This window comes from Salmo salar, chromosome ssa05, assembly GCF_905237065.1.
Source record: "Salmo salar chromosome ssa05, Ssal_v3.1, whole genome shotgun sequence".
Lineage (NCBI taxonomy): Eukaryota > Metazoa > Chordata > Actinopteri > Salmoniformes > Salmonidae > Salmo > Salmo salar.
The window spans coordinates 69,316,912-69,335,703 of record NC_059446.1 but is presented as its reverse complement, the minus strand read 5'-3'; the positions used below and the strand labels follow the sequence as shown (position 1 = coordinate 69,335,703).

Genomic DNA, 18,792 nt, shown 5'->3' with positions numbered 1-18,792 from the left:
GGGTGAAAGTATGTTCATGAACGAATGTATGTCTGCGTTCACGTGAGTTTCTGTATCTATGTATTTTCCTCATTGTGTGCGTGGATGAGTGTGCATGAGTGTGCACGTGCGTGAATGAGTGTGCATGAGTGTGCACGTGCGTGAATGAGTGTGTGTAGGTGAAAGTGTAGTATAATATTTGTGTGTAAAAACTATTTATTTGTGTGATTTAGATTACAGTGTGTGTGTGTGTGTGTGAGATTAGCTGGGCGTCTGAATGGCAGGGCCATGCAGTCAGTAACAGCTGTGTAATTGTCAGGGTGGCTCCAAGGCAGCGCTCCACTCTCCCACCCGCAGCCATTCACATAATTTCATGAGTGGTTGAGCACACCGTTTGGTTAGCTGAGCACACCGTTTGGTTAGCTGAGCACACCGTTTGGTTAGCTGAGCACACCGTTTGGTTAGCTGAGCACACCGTTTGGTTAGCTGAGCACACCGTTTGGTTAGCTGAGCACACCGTTTGGTTAGCTGAGCACACCGTTTGGTTAGCTGAGCACACCGTTTGGTTAGCTGAGCACACAGTATAGATGGCCATATATAACAGATTAAGATCTAATATAAACAGAATGAAAGATGGGGTAGATGGGAGGCGAGGAAAGGAGCTGCGGAGAAAGATTCATTAAAAATGAATGTTTATAAACGGAGCTAAACTTCCCCTCCGCTGTTAATAAGAGCTTCCATCCGCTTTCATTCAGACTTAGCGGATAGAGGAGATGGAGAGAAAATGTATGGGGAGAGGGGGAAAGCAGGAGAGGAAACAGAGGGGAGGTTGGTTGGAAGCGAGGGAGTATAGGATAGGTAGATGAAAGCATAGAGGGATGGAGGTATATAGGGTCTCAAAAGGGAATGCCAATGGGAGAAATATCTCATTTGAGAAGTGCAGCACAGCACGGGAAAATGCAGAGTTCAGCAAGCCCTGTGCAAGAGAGATGTGGAAGGTAAGCTGGAGCAACTGCAAAAGAGAAAGAGAGAGGGAGAGTGTGAGAGAAAGAGAGAGAGAAACAGAGCGTGAGAAACAGAGAGAGAGAAACAGAGAGAGAGAGAAACAGAGAGAGAGAGAGAAACAGAGGGAGAAATAGAGAGAGAGAGAGAGAGAGAGAGAGAGAAACAGAGAGAGAGAAACAGAGAGAGAGAAACAGAGGGAGAAATAGAGAGAGAGAGAGAGAGAGAGAGAGAGAAACAGAGAGAGAGAAACAGAGGGAGAAATAGAGAGTGAGAGAGAGAGAGAGAGAGAGAGAGAGAGAGAGAGAGAGAGAAAGAAACAGAGAGAGAAACAGAGAGAGAGAGTTCCAAAATAAAAACAATAACATAGACAGGGAAAAGACAAGAGGGCTGCAAAACACATTTTCTCTATGCAAATGAGGTGGGAAAGCAGCACCACAGGCGTTGATGCTGGCCACCTGGGCCCAGTCAATCCTTCCCAACACACCTGGCCATCACATCCCTGTATCCCGGGGTCAGAATCAGAGAGGGGAGGAGGGAGACGCAGCGTGGCGGGGGAGAGATCGGGGAGACGATGGAGGATGACGGCCAAGAGATCAATCACCAAACAGCGGGGCTGCCGAGGTAGCAAACGTCCCCTCCTGCAGAAATCTGTCTGTCCCTCCCTCATTCCCTTTTAACTGGGGAGTCTGTATCCTGCTGATCGGCTCTGATTCAACCATTGTGCGGCTGCTAAATACACACACCACTGCCTGATGATTGAGGTATGTGTGTGTGTGTGTGTGTGTGTGTGTGTGTGTGTGTGTGTGTGTGTGTGTGTGTGTGTGTGTGTGTGTGTGTGTGTGTGTGTGAGAGAGAGAGAGAGAGAGAGAGATGGGGACATTAAAAGAATGAGAGGGAAAAAGAGAGCGAGGGATTCATGTAAATGAAAAAAAGACATGAAAAGAGAGAAACCGGTTCTGAGCAGGGACAAAGGGAAGAGAACCTGCCAAGCTACAAGGAAAACAAAGAGAAAGAACATGTGTTTAAGAACACTGACGAGCTGCACCAGGTGTTCCTCCCCTCTGATACATCATCCTTAGAAGCTCATCAGAAAAGGCCAGCATGTGGCCTGACATTTGAACTGTGCAGAGACAATTTCAGCCCAAACGCATTCAAGTAAATTCCTCTGCAAAATCTAAGGTCTCTCCGGGAGAGTGTGTGTGTGTGTCCTCCACAGTGCCTGCCACACTGCAAAATGATTTATCCATCACCCATCTTTTGGGATCAACCTGGTTTTTAATTACCAATGTTTTATGTTTGTTTTTAATTTTCTGTGTAAGCCCATTAATCACTTTCACCTCAACACCACTCAAACCCATCTCCCCAAGCCATGGAATTGCATATAAAAGTAGGCCAGACGTAGTGGAGGGACTTCTACATGACCTGATCAACAGAAAGGTCACAGGAGGGACTTCTACATGACCTGATCAACAGAAAGGTCACAGGAGGGACTTCTACATGACCTGATCAACAGAAAGGTCACAGGAGGGACTTCTACATGACCTGATCAACAGAAAGGTCACAGGAGGGACTTCTACATGACCTGATCAACAGAAAGGTCACAGGAGGGACTTCTACATGACCTGATCAACAGAAAGGTCACAGGAGGGACTTCTACATGATCTGATCAACAGAAAGGTCACAGGAGGGACTTCTACATGACCTGATCAACAGAAAGGTCACAGGAGGGACTTCTACATGATCTGATCAACAGAAAGGTCACAGGAGGGACTTCTACATGACCTGATCAACAGAAAGGTCACAGGAGGGACTTCTACATGACCTGATCAACAGAAAGGTCACAGGAGGGACTTCTACATGACCTGATCAACAGAAAGGTCACAGGAGGGACTTCTACATGACCTGATCAACAGAAAGGTCACAGGAGGGACTTCTACATGATCTGATCAACAGAAAGGTCACAGGAGGGACTTCTACATGATCTGATCAACAGAAAGGTCACAGGAGGGACTTCTACATGATCTGATCAACAGAACGGTCACAGGAGGACATTTTGGGGGCGACACTATCTGCCATCATGGATCTTTGACACTAAATACAAGGGCATTGTATTGTTTCAAACTGAGTGCTAAGCTATTGTGGAGAGAGGAGACCAGTACACATAACAGGCCTATAACAAGGCGTATCCATGGAACAGAAATGAATACCAACTAGAATACCAGTCCCTTCGTGGACTCTTTCCATCGAAATCCATTGGCCACAACAAGCCTGTTCATTTTCATTTTCCATTTCCCCAACAAGGCAGAGTAGGCAACCGTTCCAATGTTCTGCCTGTGGTTCTGGCTGTGCTGACTAACGTCCATATCTGGGTCCTCTCTGTCGAATCACCTCAATATCAATGGCTGGCTCGCTGTTAGGCTGTGTGACTGTCCTGTCCTGTTCTGCCAGACAGAGAGAGAGAGAGAGAGAGAGAGAGAGAGAGAGAGAGAGAGAGAGAGCCAGGGAGAGGAGAGGGCCCAGGCCCGTCTGTTAGGCTGTGTGACTGTCCTGTCCTGTTCTGCCAGACAGAGAGAGAGAGAGCCAGGGAGAGGAGAGGGCCCAGGCCCGTCTGTTAGGCTGTGTGACTGTCCTGTCCTGTTCTGCCAGACAGAGAGAGAGAGAGCCAGGGAGAGGAGAGGGCCCAGGCCTGTCTGTTAGGCTGTGTGACTGTCCTGTCCTGTCCTGTCTGCCAGACACAGAGAGAGAGAGGCTAGGGAGAGGAGAGGGCCCAGGCCCGTCTGTTAGGCTGTGTGACTGTCCTGTCCTGTCCTGTCAGACACAGAGAGAGAGAGGCTAGGGAGAGGAGAGGGCCCAGGCCCGTCTGTTAGGCTGTGTGACTGTCCTGTCCTGTCCTGTCAGACACAGAGAGAGAGAGGCTAGGGAGAGGAGAGGGCCCAGGCCTGTCTGTTAGGCTGTGTGACTGTCCTGTCCTGTCCTGTCAGACACAGAGAGAGAGAGGCTAGGGAGAGGAGAGGGCCCAGGCCAGTCTGCAGCCTATAATAACACCTCTCTGATTCAGAGGGGTTGGGTTAAATGCAGAAGACACATTTCAGTTGAAGGCATTCACTTGTACAACTGACTAGGTATCCCCCTTTCCCTTTCTACCCTCTCAGACGAACATGGAGATATCAGCATCTGCAGCCACACGGGACCGTCAACGAGAGGCTGCATCCAGCCACAGAGCCAGGCAGCGGTACATCTATCGCTCCATGCACCGCTGTAAACTACAGAGCCCAGAGAACAGCACACCACACTCACTGAAATGAGGCGAATCCAGCTCTACCTGCTTATCACCTTCTAACCATCCGGACAAAACGACTCCTTAGAGACAGAGCTATAAACTCAACAAGCACTAACCCATCTTCAAGGTCGCTGGTGCTTGGCCGTTTTCTTAGCGCCAGCCGCGCTTCTCAGTGCGTAACAATCTCTCCCTTTAAAAAAAGGACAGTTCCACTGTGATTTGAGGTCATCTCTTCCCATCGCAGCCAGAGATCTTTTCTTTCCTCTGCGCAGGTGGCCCGCCCCGCTTTGTTTCTCATCGAAAGGGCTGCATGAATTGATGATCTTATGAATCTCTAAAAAGCCCTGCAAATCATCTCGGTAAATCTCCCCGCAGCAACATTTAGCACCTCACTGGAGTCTTTCTCCCTCTCCGGCCCCTCTCCCCTCTCTTTCTTCTGGAACGCTTAGGGGTCTTTAAGTGTGGCGAACTTTTCGAGGATTGTTTTCATGTCCTGGTAATTAATTGCCCCTAATTAATGGTCGTTTACGGTTTACTAACGAAGCGGATCAAAGCTCACTCCTGACACTAAAGCTATTGTCTCAGGCTGAGAGAAAGAGAGTTGGGTGTGGTTCATGCGATTAAAAGCGATGCTACTGTAGAGAGATTCCAGTGGTGTGTGTCAACAATAGTTCTGAGCGATTAGTGTTTTTTGAGGTCGGTTTGGTTTCGGTTTTGATTATTTGGGTTGAACGCTATAACACAGGATCTAACCATTAATAGAAGTCCCATGATGGTAGTGACTGCCCATTACTGATAATCACCTATTAACCATCATTTATTCACATTACTTTACTAAAATATTATTATCAATTAGCTGTTAATAAACCAAAAAATAACTGACATTTTGATTATTCGGCTCAGCACTAGTCAACAATTATCTGGCCTCCCTCCAGAACCATATTGCTCAGTCTTGTGTATTTGATCTAGTGGCAGCAGCTATCCTTTTCACTGAATCTAGAAATCAACAGACATGCTTGTTGTTGAAAGAGCATATGGGACGGCTCAGATAAACAAAGCATTACATCACTGTTGGTAACAGCTAATAATGACAAGCCCACTGAGAAACTTTCTTCTGCAACTCCCCCACTTCAAACACACATTAGGAGCCAAACAATTCATTATCGCAATTAGCTGGTGTGAATAAGGAACATAATCAGTCTGGAATATCAATGTTTCATCCAAGTCCTAAAAAACGCCTTCCTTCAAGACAAAAAACAACCGCAGCCAACAGGCATATTCACAGTAGATATGAGTCTGCACTGAGACGGGGGCATTGGGAGACATTCTAAGATGGTGACCTCATCGCAGACCTTTTCAAAAGTGTTGTGGTGACCTTTAAAAACGTTAGTCTGATTTCCCTTCAAGAATGACTGAACAAGCCGATCGGCACGTGTTTTTCTGTTGCTCATTAGAAAAATGAGATTTCAGTCTTGGAGTTGTGTTTCTTGTCCGATTCCGCTTTTGGTTAATGATGTTTGTCCCCCATGAGATACTGTAGACACGGAACCCTATTTCACTTCCCTCAAAATCCCCAGAATGAATGTAAGATAACTCAAGAGATCTTCATTTTGATGTTTTCGTTGCACAATTTTACATCTAACTAAGGTGTTCTGTGCAATATTTCTCAAGAAAAAAAAAAATGTGAGACGGGTTGTCTTATGTAAACAAAGTCAGAGCTGCTGGGCAGGTCTGTCTCACTGTCTATGCTATTGGATAGAGAGCGATCACCACAGCTGTTCACCCTATGTTAGTGGGCCAATGGACATCGTCAACCCAGAACCCAACCTTCATTTACCCGTTGTGACGCACCGATGTTCCAAACTCTGATTTAGACAAGACTGACTTCATGACTCATATCAGTGCCCCATACACCGTTTTAAAAAGCAACAAATATCTTTGAAAGGCAGTCACTCTTTAAGAGAGAAAGAGAGAGACTGGACATTTCCAGAGCTCATCAAGACATCCCATTATTACAAATGAGAATTCCTGGTAAATGTCAAGCTGCTGAATGGCTGTGTGTGTTACAGAGGGGGTTCTGAGAAGGTCATTTCAAGAGGAAATCTTAGTAATTTGAAGAGGGGGGTGGGGGGGGGGGGTTAATATTGAAAGCTGAGTACTACTGTGCTGTGCTACACACTATGTAAGTGGGAGAATAGCGACCTGAGAGAATGACAGACAACAGTGTATGTCATTGTGTGTGTGTGTTGTATAGAATGAGCTTATCGATCATGGCCTCTTTTCTCTGCGTAGTCTGTGTTCACCTACACAGCACCCACTCCTCTCTACATGGCCATCGTCTCTCCCACTCCTCTTTCCACTCTGCTGCCTTGGATCTCTGTACATTGCCTGTGGTCACACCTTCGTTCTTAATGTCTCCCCCTCTTTCCTCTTCTCTTCCTCCAGCTTTCCAGCTCTCGAGTGGCTAGATGTTCTTTACCATTCGACCATCAGATTTGCCACCAATGCTCCTTATAGGACACATCACTGCACTCTATACTCCTCTGTAAACTGGTCATCTCTGTATACCCGTCGCAAGACCCACTGGTTGATGCTTTTTTATAAAACCCTATAAGGCCTCAGTCCACCTTATCTGAGATATCTACTGCAGCCGTCATCCTTCACATACAACACCCGTTCTGCCAGTCACATTCTGTTAAAGGTCCCCAAAGCACACACATCTCTGGGTCGCTTCTCTTTTCAGTTCACTGCAGCTAGCGACTGGAACGAGCTGCAACAAACACTCAAACTGGACAGTTTTATCTCAATCTCTTAATTCAAATACTCAATCATGGATACTCTTACTGACAGTTGTGACTTCTTTTCGTGATGTATTGTTGTCTCTGCCTTCTTGCCCTTTGTGCTACTGTCTGTGCCCAATAATGTTTGTACCCTTTTTTGTGCTGCTACCATATTGTGCTGCTGCCATGTTGTATTGCTACCATGTTGTTGTCATGTTGTATTGCTACCATGTTGTTGTCATGTTGTGTTGCTACCATGTTGTTGTCATGTTGTGTTGCTACCATGCTGTTGTCATGTTGTATTGCTGCCATGCTGTTGTCATGTTGTGTTGCTGCCATGCTGTTGTCATGTTGTGTTGCTGCCATGCTATGTTGTTGTCTTAGGTCTCTCTTCGTGTGGTGTTGTGTTGTCTCTCTTGTCGTGATGTGTGTTTTGTCCTATATTTTTATTGTATTTATTTTTAATCCCAGCCCCCGCAGGAGGCCTTTTGGTAGGCTGTCATTGGAAATAAAAATGTGTTCTTAACTGACTTGCCTGGTTAAACAAAAGTTCAATAAAAATAAAAAATAAAAAGGCTCTGCACGGGCAGATTCATCTTCCTTGTCTTTCTCCACCCTTCCATTTTCAACTCCAAATCCTGCAATCATTCACTCGTTTGTTGGACTCCTCTCTCCGTCTCTCACCCCGGCTCTCAGCCGGTCCGCTCCACTGGTCTGTGACGTACGCTCAGGGATCCTTCCCTCCTTTCCCAGCTTCCCTCTTTCCCAGGCCCAGCAAGCAGCAATATACACCCTCCTATTTCTCCTCTCTATCCTCTCTTCTCCAATCACCCTCTCCCTGCCCAGCATAAACCACCTCCAACAGAGCCAGACTCCAGGGGGACTGGTCTGCGTGTCATGCCCTGCTGAGTAAGCCTCACCTGGGCTAATCTCTGTGTCTCTCATCCCCCTGACTCTGGAGGAGCCCCTAATATAGCCCATTCAGAATCTGTACTCAGACTGTACTCATGAGCTAACGATGGGTCAGTATTAGCCCCATTACACTGTTGTGCCTTACACTCCAATGTAAGATGGCTAGCCACTCATCACAGGTGATTTGAAGTGCGTGCGTGTGTGTGTGTGAGCGGGCGTGCTTCTGTCTGCTTCTCTCTTCATCCTCATCAACCAATGGGAGGCATGTATTAGCTCCGTTGCTCAAGCAGCGCCCAGGTTTCAACACTTCAATTTGAGACGGGTGGCCATTCAGTTCAATCAGCTCCCATCATCCAATCAAGGCTGGCGAGGGCTCTAACGCCGTCTGAGTGGGTATAATCACTGTGGTTACATTGTTACCGGGGGCCCTCCATCCCGCTGTGTTAGTGCCAGGCCATCCGGGAGTCACGGAGACAGGTGTCAGCATGGTGGAACAGGGTGTTAAACAAGCACGGGGGGGCGAAGGGGAGGGGGGCAGTGTTTACCCAGAGTCATGGCAACAGAGTCCTCAATAGGAAGGAATGTTCACCTATGTGACTTCCCCTTCTTCAAGCTCTATATCCTGTTTTCTCTTTAGCCCTGTTTCTCCATTTCCCTCTCTCTCTTTCCCACTCCCTCTCCCTAGTTCTCTCATTGTCCCTGTTCTCTCACTCTCTTCCTCTCTCTCTTCCACTCCCTAGTTCTCTCATTGTCCCCGTTTCTTGCTATTGTTGAATTCAATTCCGAGGTCCTTCACATAAGTGTGTAACGAACACACAGCAGTAGCACCTATACTACACAGTGTCAAGCGATGGTGAAGTGGGAATCGATGCTCTGATTTCACAGTCTCAACAGCAAAACAGACACACAGACAGCGGTAAGGAACATAAAGAGCACCGGCCCAAGAGACAGAAGGTCAGAACATACAGAGGGACATGAGAAAAGGCTGCCGCAGTTTACTGACCAAGAAGCTGGGGAGGAGAGAAGAGCAGACACTCAGCGGGAGATCAAAGAACATATTGATTGACAGGCTGAGAGAGCCAGAAAATAAGGATGTCCTTGACATCTCCTCTTCACCATAACATCTTCCCAGAGAAGTTGGTGGAAAGCCAATTACTCAGACATAGACATGTCATAAGGACAGCTTAGGTAAATCACCGTTATTATTAGCATGTTTAGCACTCTCTGAGGAGAGGTCAATTATTCTAAATGAACTTCCACTTTAAAGTCAATATAAGTCAATATAATTGTTTTTGAATAATCCCTCACAAGTCCTGATTTTGTTTTTTATTGGACTGAAAAGAAACAAATAAATGAGATATCTGACTAAAATCATCAAAATGGTTGCCTTCTGCCTTTCCATTGCCAGTGTCCACAATCTATTTATATCCTGTCAACTTCTCACTGCGGACAGATCAGCTACTGTAAGCAGCAAACAGGAAGTGAACTATGGCATGTGACTAACGGCCAAGTCTGATTGAGGCCAAGTCTGATAGAGGCCAAGTCATCTCAATAATCTCAAAGTGGCTTCCTCTCTTCCTCTCCTTCCCTCCCTCTGCAGTCTGCACTGACATTGATGAGCTAGACATTCCTGATGGGCTTCTACCATGTTGCTTTCACATATCCTGTGTTTTCTGATCAGTGTGTAGATGAAGGGAGAAAAGACTTAAAGAGTTATATAGTTAAGACTTGAGATATTGCCCATATTTCCATAGTTATGGATGAGACGGTGGGCTAGTTGGAAATGAGAGAATCATTACAGTTAAATGCATCACCTGCACTAAACAGTCAGCTAGGAAATCTTCAATCCATGAGTAATGGAACCATAAAACCAAAGGGGGAAGAATAAAACTCGCCCACATTACGCTCCGTAACTCACTCTCTCTCTCTCTTTCACCGTTGTGACTTTGTGAAAAGCGACACACTCAAATGTGTTTATGAGTTGATCCCTTCAGTGTCCCGTAGTGCAGAAGACAGAGCTTCTGTTTTGACAGCAGATAGCCTTTAAACTAAATCAGCTGATCAAACTGCTGTGATACTGCCGTGCCAGGCTGAATACAAACAAACCTGAGTGTCGCCCCAATCATGTTGACTTGACGGGCACGCCAGCACCGTATGCCAACGTTTGATTTTCCCACTGTGTAGTCCTACTAGAGAGGAATCATGAAATAAGAATGTATTACAGACAAATTCCAACATTGGCATCACTCAAGAACTTTATTATGGCACGCGTGCGAGAAGGGGAGGACATCCCACTATTTTAATTAAATTGTCGACAACCTTATTTTATTTGGAGTAGAACTATCAAAGGTTTGGATCAAAGGATGAAATCTTGGCTTACGCTGAAGACTTCTTCGATGCATTAAAGAACAAAGTGGTGAGCTGAACTAGTGATTCCGGGGTAATCTAGAAGAAAGCACAAGTGAATCCTACTCTGACATGATGCAAACTATGCCTGACAAGCATAAAAAAACGGCTCAGGCTGACAGGGCGTCTTGCGTAATCACTCATCTTCTTGCATTAGACAGTAACCTGATCAAACTGTGTCAGCTGTCCTCTGAAGTCGCAGTGTGTGTATATGCCTGCTTCCCTATATGTTAGTGTGTTTAAGGCAGAATAAGACGGTGACTCGCACCGACATTGATTTATACTCGGCGCATGTGGATGTGTACGTGTGCACACCGACGATAATTGATATTCAAATCTTCTCCGCCAAGTCCATCCAATTGCTAGCGTTTTTCAACCGCTAGTGTCTTTAGCAGATCCATGGCCCGGATGCATGATGACAAGGGGCTCAAACGGATGGCTCTCATTGCACACAGTCACATAAACAAATGGAGGTGATTAAATGCCCAGAGGTGATAGGAGCAGCAGTAATAGCAGACTGGCTGGGGTGCAGTGTGGTGGAAGTGGTGCTGGTAGCAGCAGAGGTGGCGTTAGCAGTATTAAGAGCTCTGCAGTTTGGCAAGTGCTCGGTCTCCGACCGCAAGGCACTACAGGGGGTAGTGCGTACGGCTCAGTACATCACTGGGGCCAAGCTTCCTGCCATCCAGGACCGCTATACCAGGCGGTGTCAGAGGAAGGCCCTAAAAATTGTCAAAAACTCCAGCCACCCTAGTCATATACTGTTCTCTCTGCTACCGCACGGCAAGTGGTATCGGAGCTTCTTAACAGCTTCTACCCCCAAGCCATAAGACTCCTGAACATCTAATCAAATGGCTAACTGGACTATTTGCAATGCGCCCCCCCCTTTTACGCTGCTGCCAATCTCTGTTATTATCTATGCATAAGTCACTTTAATAACTCTACCCACATGTATATATTACCTCGACTAACCGGTGCCCCCGCACATTGACTCTGTACCAGTACCCCCTGTATATAGCCAAGCTATTGTTATTTTACTGTTGCTCTTTAATTATTTGTTACTTTTATTTCTTATTTCTTTAGGTATTTTTCTTAAAACTGCATTGTTGGTTAAGGGCTTGTAAGTAAGCATTTCACTGTAAGGTGAAATGTTGTATTTGGCACGTGACAAATAACATTTGATTTGATTTGATTTGCTCTGGAGACGCTCTGGCAGTTTGGCCTGCAGCTGTAGCGGATCACCCACACACACCAGAACCCCGATACAGAGCTCTCTGTGTGTGTGTGTGTGTGTGTGTGTCCGTCCCTCAGGCTTGCCCAGCAGACACGCGCTGTGAAGTCCTCCTTGCCTCAGCTTTTCTTCTTCTTCTTCATCTCTCTCTCTCTCTCTCTCTCTCACTCCCACTCACCATCGCTTTCTGTCCCTCTCTTTCTCTTCCTCTTAGGTAGCCATCTCTGGCTGCCTCCCTGTCTTTACATCACTCTGTCTATTCATCCATCCAATCAATCCATCCATCTCTCTCTCTCTGCCATTGTCAGAGGGCCTCTCTTTTTCTCCCTTCCCCTCGTCTCCCTCCTCCATCTCCCCTCTAAATTAGTTTTCTTGATTTCCATCCTGATTTGCATGATGAAGGGGTGTTGAAAACCAGCCATCTCTCCAGCTCCATCTCCTCACTGCCGCTCTGCCGCTCTGCCTCTCCTCCTTTCCCCCAACCCCCTCTTTCTATTGCTCTCCTCCCTCTCCCTACCCCATTCCAGCTCCCCATAAACTCGACCACGTTACATGTCATGATTCCTTACTCCCCTCGGCTGACTCCCCCCCCCGCCCCGTCACTAGCTTGATTAATGACAGTGATCACCAACCAGGCCCCAGCCAAGGCAGCCTGCAGCTCTGACAAAACCCTGCACTGTAAGCAGCACAAACACACACCTTTCTCTCTTACTCCAGTAAAGGATACATGCACACACATGCAATAACACACTCATGCATATAACATCATTCTCTCTCTTCCTCTCTTGGCTATAGAGCAGCAGCTGTGGAATACACACATAGGGGTATGGAGGAAAGACTGTTTCTCCAACAGTAGACGTCATCGGCAGGCACAGCACAGCTCTGTGACAATACACTACAGTATGGAAGCAAGAGCTTAACCCATTCACTGCCTTGCTAGAAGCATAATCAATATTACTGAATATAACGACATCAGCCTACACTACAGCGTAATATAACTTAGTAATAGCTAATGGGTACCATATGGGAACCTAAAAAACAAGACTATCCACACAACCCACTTCTAATTCCTGTGTTAGAATCATGAGAATTGTAACTCATTCTAATAAACATTGATGCAAGCTGAGCTAAAACAATTCCTCTCGGATACAAACAGATGGCGAAACCAAAGCCATGCAGTAAAAATAGCAAGTTGTCTTGGAGATGACATTAATCCATATCTCCAGTGTGCAGCACATGCACTTCTCATGGGATGGTGAGCATGAAATAGGCTGTCCCTATGGGAACAGAACGGAACAGGTTGAGACTATCCCTAGGCACACAGACATACAAGGGAGAGAGGACAATAGTAGCCTCCAGCACTACCTACGGGTGCCTGGCTGGCTTTAATGATCATTCAGCAATACAACATTTATAGATATCAGACCAGCTGATAAGATGTTGAGAACTCAAAGCTTCCAGAACACATAATGTGGAGAATGTCAGGAAATGAGTCGTAATCTATCAGACGAACACATGAGGCTAGGGATACTGGGCTAGCACACTGGGACTATCTGTCCCCAGAACCCAGGCAAGCAAAATGACTCTGCCGAGGACGCTGTCAGCACTGACTGACTGGACAGAGAATGTGTGGTAGTAGCGGGATTTTCTGCTCTGCTGCGGTATTTGTTATGATCAGGCATGTGGCTGAATCGATATTCACACTGTGCGGTTACATAGCCTATGCGCATGGCGCGCACAGTCGTATATCTAGCTATACACCCCGTTATGTGTATCCCAACTATGTTCTGTCGATACAAATGATGAAGTGGAAGATGTATAGGTTACGGCGTATGATGGCGATGCAATGTACAATTAAATATCATATAAGATCTGAACACTGGCCAAAAAGGTACAATGGTGGCAATAGATTTTACTTTTGTTTTCAATATGGGGTCGTAACAACGCATGTTTGCATATAATACTACCTGTCCAAACACAGAAAATAAACCATGCTACCGTGTAGCATCAATATATCGATGTGTAGGTGAAACATCAACGATGTGTGTTCAATGAGATACAGACCACATCGGTCTTAAAACGCTTCACAGACCACATGAGGCGCGTAATCGCACATGCACAATCACCACTGTCCCAGGCAGCGCGCAGTCCTATCCACTGACAAAATATATAATTTACATGACGAAATAGCCTGCGGTGCATATTTAGCGTTTAGATTATTGTCAAGCACTCCTTTCCACTTGAATAGTCAACAAAGGTCAGGGCAAATCCCTACAGAAAGTAGGAATCTCTCGTTTGAGTCTTTCTTAACCAGCGGATAGCCCATTCTTTATATCATTCCCAAATAGAAAATGTTCTTACCTGTCCCCACAAGAGATAGCAAAGTGATGACGGACAAGGGAACGCAGTAGTTCCACACCGCCGTAAATGCCATCGTTGATAGTCCCGCTGATCTCTTTTTTGATATTCCTCTTTCTTGGAGAAATCAAAGTGACGTGAACCCGCAGGTTCACCCGCGAATAAAGCCTGGAGTGTGTCTGGTTCTGTTTAAAACATTCGCTGGGGTCTTTTTACATACAAAAAAAAACAGCTTACTACTAAACACATACACCCATTTTCTTTCTCGTTGACGTGAATAAACGACCGTGGTTCTGACAGTTTTTCTTGGTTACTTAAATATATTTAAAAGAAACAGAGAGGGCGGGACTCGGAACTGTTCTCTGACCAATAAGAAGCAAGGAGCAAGTGGAGGATCGTATATGAAGATGAGGGTGGCTTTATAAAACAAGGGGAGAGGGAGGGAACATACCACAATATCTATCAATCGATGTAGGTAGGCTACTATACACCTGATTGATAACAAACATTAATAGCCTACCAAATAAAAGGTATTTACAAAACATGCATAGTTAGGCCAACATGTATTATTCATATTCAATGAGATGCATTTAAAAATATATACACTACCGTTCAAAAGTTTGAGGTCACTTACAAATGTCCTAGTTTTTGAAAGAGAGACATTTGTGGTGCATTAAAATAACATCAAATTGATCAGAAATACAGTGTAGACATTGTTAATGTTGTAAATGACTATTGTAGCTGGAAACTGATTTTTTTTTTAATGGAATATCTACATAGGTGTACAGTGGCCCATTATCAGCAACCATCACTCCTGTGTTCCAATGGCACGTTGGAACACCTATTCACAATTATGTTAGCACAGCTGAAAACTGTTGTACTGATTAAAGAAACAATAAAACTGGCCTTCTTTAGACTAGTTGAGTATCTGGAGCATCAGCATTTGTGGGTTCAATTACAGGCTCAAAATGGCCAGAAACAAAGAACTTTCTCCTGAAACTCATCAGTCTATTCTTGTACTGAGAAATGAAGGCTATTCCATGCGAAAAATTGCCAAGAAACTGAAGAAGAGGTACAACGCTGTGTACTACTCCCTTCACAGAACAGCACAAACTGGCTCTAATCAGAATAGAAAGAGGAGTTGGAGGCCTCGGTGCAGAACTGAGCAAGAGGACAATTACATTAGAGTGTCTAGTTTGAGAAACAGATGCCTCACAAGTTCTCAACTGGCAGCTTCATTAAATAGTACCCGTAAAACACCAGTCTCAACGTCAACAGTGAAGAGGCGACTCCGGGATGCTGGCCTTCTAGGCAGAGTTTCTCTGTCCAGTGTCTGTGTTCTTTTGCCCCATCTTAATCTTTTATTTTTATTGGCCAGTCTGAGATATGGCTTTTTCTTTGCAACTCTGCCTAGGAGGCCAGCATCCCAGAGTCGCCTCTTCACTGTTGACGTTGAGACTGGTGTTTTGTAGGTGCTATTTAATGAAGCTGCCAGTTGAGAACTCCCACAGCGTCTATTAAAACATTCCCCCAACCAGAAACTGTGGACTGATGGCAGCATTCGTGCAAAACTGAAAGTGCGAACCACTGCTTTTAATCAGGGCAAGGTGACCGGAAACATGACCGAATACAAACAGTGTAGCTAGTCCCTCCGCAAGGCAAACAAACAAGCTAAGCGTCAGTATAGAGACAAAGTAGAGTCGCAAATCAACGGCTCAGACACGAGAGGTATGTGGCAGGGTCTACAGTCAATCACGGACTATAAAAGGAAAACCAGCCCCGTCGCGGACCACGATGTCTTGCTCCCAGACAAACTAAACAATTTCTTTCCTCGCTTTGAGGACAACACAGTGCCACTGACACGGCCCGCTACCAAAACCTGCGGGCTCTCCTTCACTGCAGCCAACGTGAGTGAAACATTTAAACGTGTTAACCCTCGCAAGGCTGCAGGCCCAGACGGTATCCCCAGCCGCGTCCTCAGAGCATGCGCAGACCAGCTGGCTTGTGTGTTTACGTACATATTCAATCAATCCTTATCCCAGTCTGCTGTTCCCATATGCTTCAAGAGGGCCACCATTGTTCCTGTTCCCAAGAAAGCGAAGGTAACTGAGCTAAATGACTATCGCCCCGTAGCACTCACTTCCGTCATCACGAAGTGCTTTGAGAGACTAGTCAAGGACCATATCACCTTCACCCTACCTGACACCCTAGACCCACTCCAATTTGTTTACCGCCCCAATAGGTCCACAGATGACGCAATCACACTGCCCTAACCCATCTGGACAAGAAGAATACCTATGTAAGAATGCTGTTCATCGACCACAGCTCACCATTTAACACCATAGAACCCTCCAAACTCATCATTAAGCTTGAGACCCTGGGTCTCGACCCCGCCCTGTGCAACTGGGTCCTGGACTTCCTGACGGGCCGCCTCCACGTGGTGAGGGTAGGTAACAACATCTCCACTCCTCAACACTGGGGCCCCACAAGGGTGTGTTCTCAGCCCTCTCCTGTACTCCCTGTTCACCCATGACTGCGTGGCCATGCACGCCTCCAACTCAATCATCAAGTTTGCAGACGACACTACAGTGGTAGGCTTGATTACCAACAACGATTAGACGGCCTACATGGAGAAGGTGAGGGCCCTCGGAGTGTGGTGTCAGGAAAATAACCTCACACTCAATGTTAACAAAACAAAGCAGATGATCATGGACTTCAGGAAACAGCAGAGGGAGCAGCCCCCTATCCACATCGACGGGACAGTAGTGGAGAAGGTGGCAAGTTTTAAGTTCCTCGGCGTACACATCACGGACAAACTGAAATGGTCCACCCACACAGACAGCGTGGTGAAGAAGGCCCTGCAGCGCCTCTTCAACCTCAGGAGGCTGAACAAATTTGGCTTGTCACCAAAAACACTCACAAACTTTTACAGATGCACAATCGAGAGCATCCTGTTGGGCTGTATCACCGCCTGGTATGGCAACTGCTCCACCCACAACCGTAAGGCTCTCTCGTAGTGAGGTCTGCACAACGCATCACTGGGGGGCAAACTACCTGCCCTCCAGGACACCTACACCACCCGATGTCACAGGAAGGCCAAAAAGATCATCAAGGACAACAACCACCCGAGCCACTGCCTGTTCACCCCGCTATCATCCAGAAGGCGAGGTCAGTACAGGTGCATCAAAGCTGGGACCGAGAGAATGAAAAACAGATTCTATCTCAAGGCCATTAGACTGTTAAACAGCCATCATTAACATTGAGTGGCTGCTGCCAACATACTGACTCATCTCTAGCCACTTTAATAATGAAAAATTGATGTAATAAATGTATCACTAGCCACTTTAAACAATGCCACTTTATATAATGTTTCCATACCCTACATTACTCATCTCATATGTATATACTGTACCCTATACCATCTACTGCATCTTGCCTATGCCGTTCGGCCATCGCTCATTCATATATTATTATGTACATATTCTTATTCATTCCTTTACACTTGTGTATATAAGTTAGTTGTTGTGAAATCGTTAGGTTAGGTTAGATTACTTGTTAGATATATTACTGCATGGTTGGAACTAGAAGCACAAGCATTTCACTACACTCGCATTAACATCTGCTAACCATGTGTATGTGACAAATAACATTTGATTTGATTTTGATTTGAAAAACAAGGACATTTCTAAGTGACCCCAAACTTTTGAACGGTAGTCTATATACAGTATGTTATTGTAACATTCAAACCATAATAGCATGAATATTAAAATGTGTTCTAAATGTAAAGTGAAATCATCAGTGTAGTGTAGAGCAGAGCACTAGCCTAAATAAAGCTGTATTTGATCAAATTACCGCTTGGAATAGCGGTAATGGAACGAAACCAACAAAACTCTCCAGCGGTTCCAAACCCTTGATCTTGACAGAGCTTGGGAAAGCACTTCTTTTTTTTTACCTTTATTTAACTAGGCAAGTCAGTTAAGAACACATTCTTATTTTCAATGACGGCCTAGGAACAGTGGGTTAACTGCCTTGTTCAGGTGCAGAACGACAGATTTGTACCTTCTCGGCTTGGGGATTCGATCTTGCAACCTTTTGGTTACTGGTCCAACGCTCCAACCACTAGGCTACGCTGCCGCCCCATAACGGCTGAATAAGAAGCACCGGAGACTCAGCATGACGGTATGCTGTGGTTGCACTGCACCCCAAATTGAATTTTCCAGTTAGAGCGTGGCACCAAACGGGCCTATTATGAAAATTGTATTTTCTTTTGAATATACCTCAGTGAATATTGTATTATACGTGAATGAATATGTTTCAAAGTAAGTGTTTGGCGACACCTTTGGATGGCCAAAGTGCATAGCATGTCAGATCAGCTCGTAACATGAGCCTGTAATTAACATGTGTTTGTTAATTAATTAATTCAGCCTGAAAATTATCATATATTTGAAGCAGGGCACATTCTCATTTTCAGCTTTGAAAATTGGTCGATGGAAATGCTGTAGCCCTAAGCCTGAATATTCCTCTAAAATTGCTACATGAAAAGTGGCCTGTCTCAGTCTCCATAACAGGCCCATCTGTATAAATTCTTCTGCCCCGCGGGTAGCCTGACATGATTGTAGGCTACTGATTTACCCTTCCGTTCCTTCTGTCTTTTGATTTCTACTTGTACCATGCCGAGATATGTTCTCTTTCATCATGTTGTTTTGGCTAGGATAATATCCGCCCCCCGCATTTCGCGTCCCGTTTAATTTTCCCGTCACTTTCTCTCGGAGTGTTTGTTCCCCGGTTGGCGGGTGTCAGCGGCGGCTCCCCCGCATCAGATGGGGCATTGTTGGAGAGTAATG

General features: G+C 45.7%; 1 protein-coding gene across 1 annotated transcript in view; it reads right to left on the bottom strand.

The window, feature by feature from the left end:
• Nucleotides 1–14,267, bottom strand: part of LOC106605679 (cell adhesion molecule 4) — a 147,382-nt gene extending 133,115 nt beyond the window's left edge. Inside the window, exon 1 of the mRNA XM_045718680.1 lies at nucleotides 13,952–14,267. Within this exon, the coding sequence (XP_045574636.1) occupies nucleotides 13,952–14,024 (73 nt within the window). The 5' untranslated portion in view covers nucleotides 14,025–14,267. The remainder of the gene's footprint in view (nucleotides 1–13,951) is intronic.
• Between the last annotated feature and the right edge of the window lie 4,525 nt (nucleotides 14,268–18,792).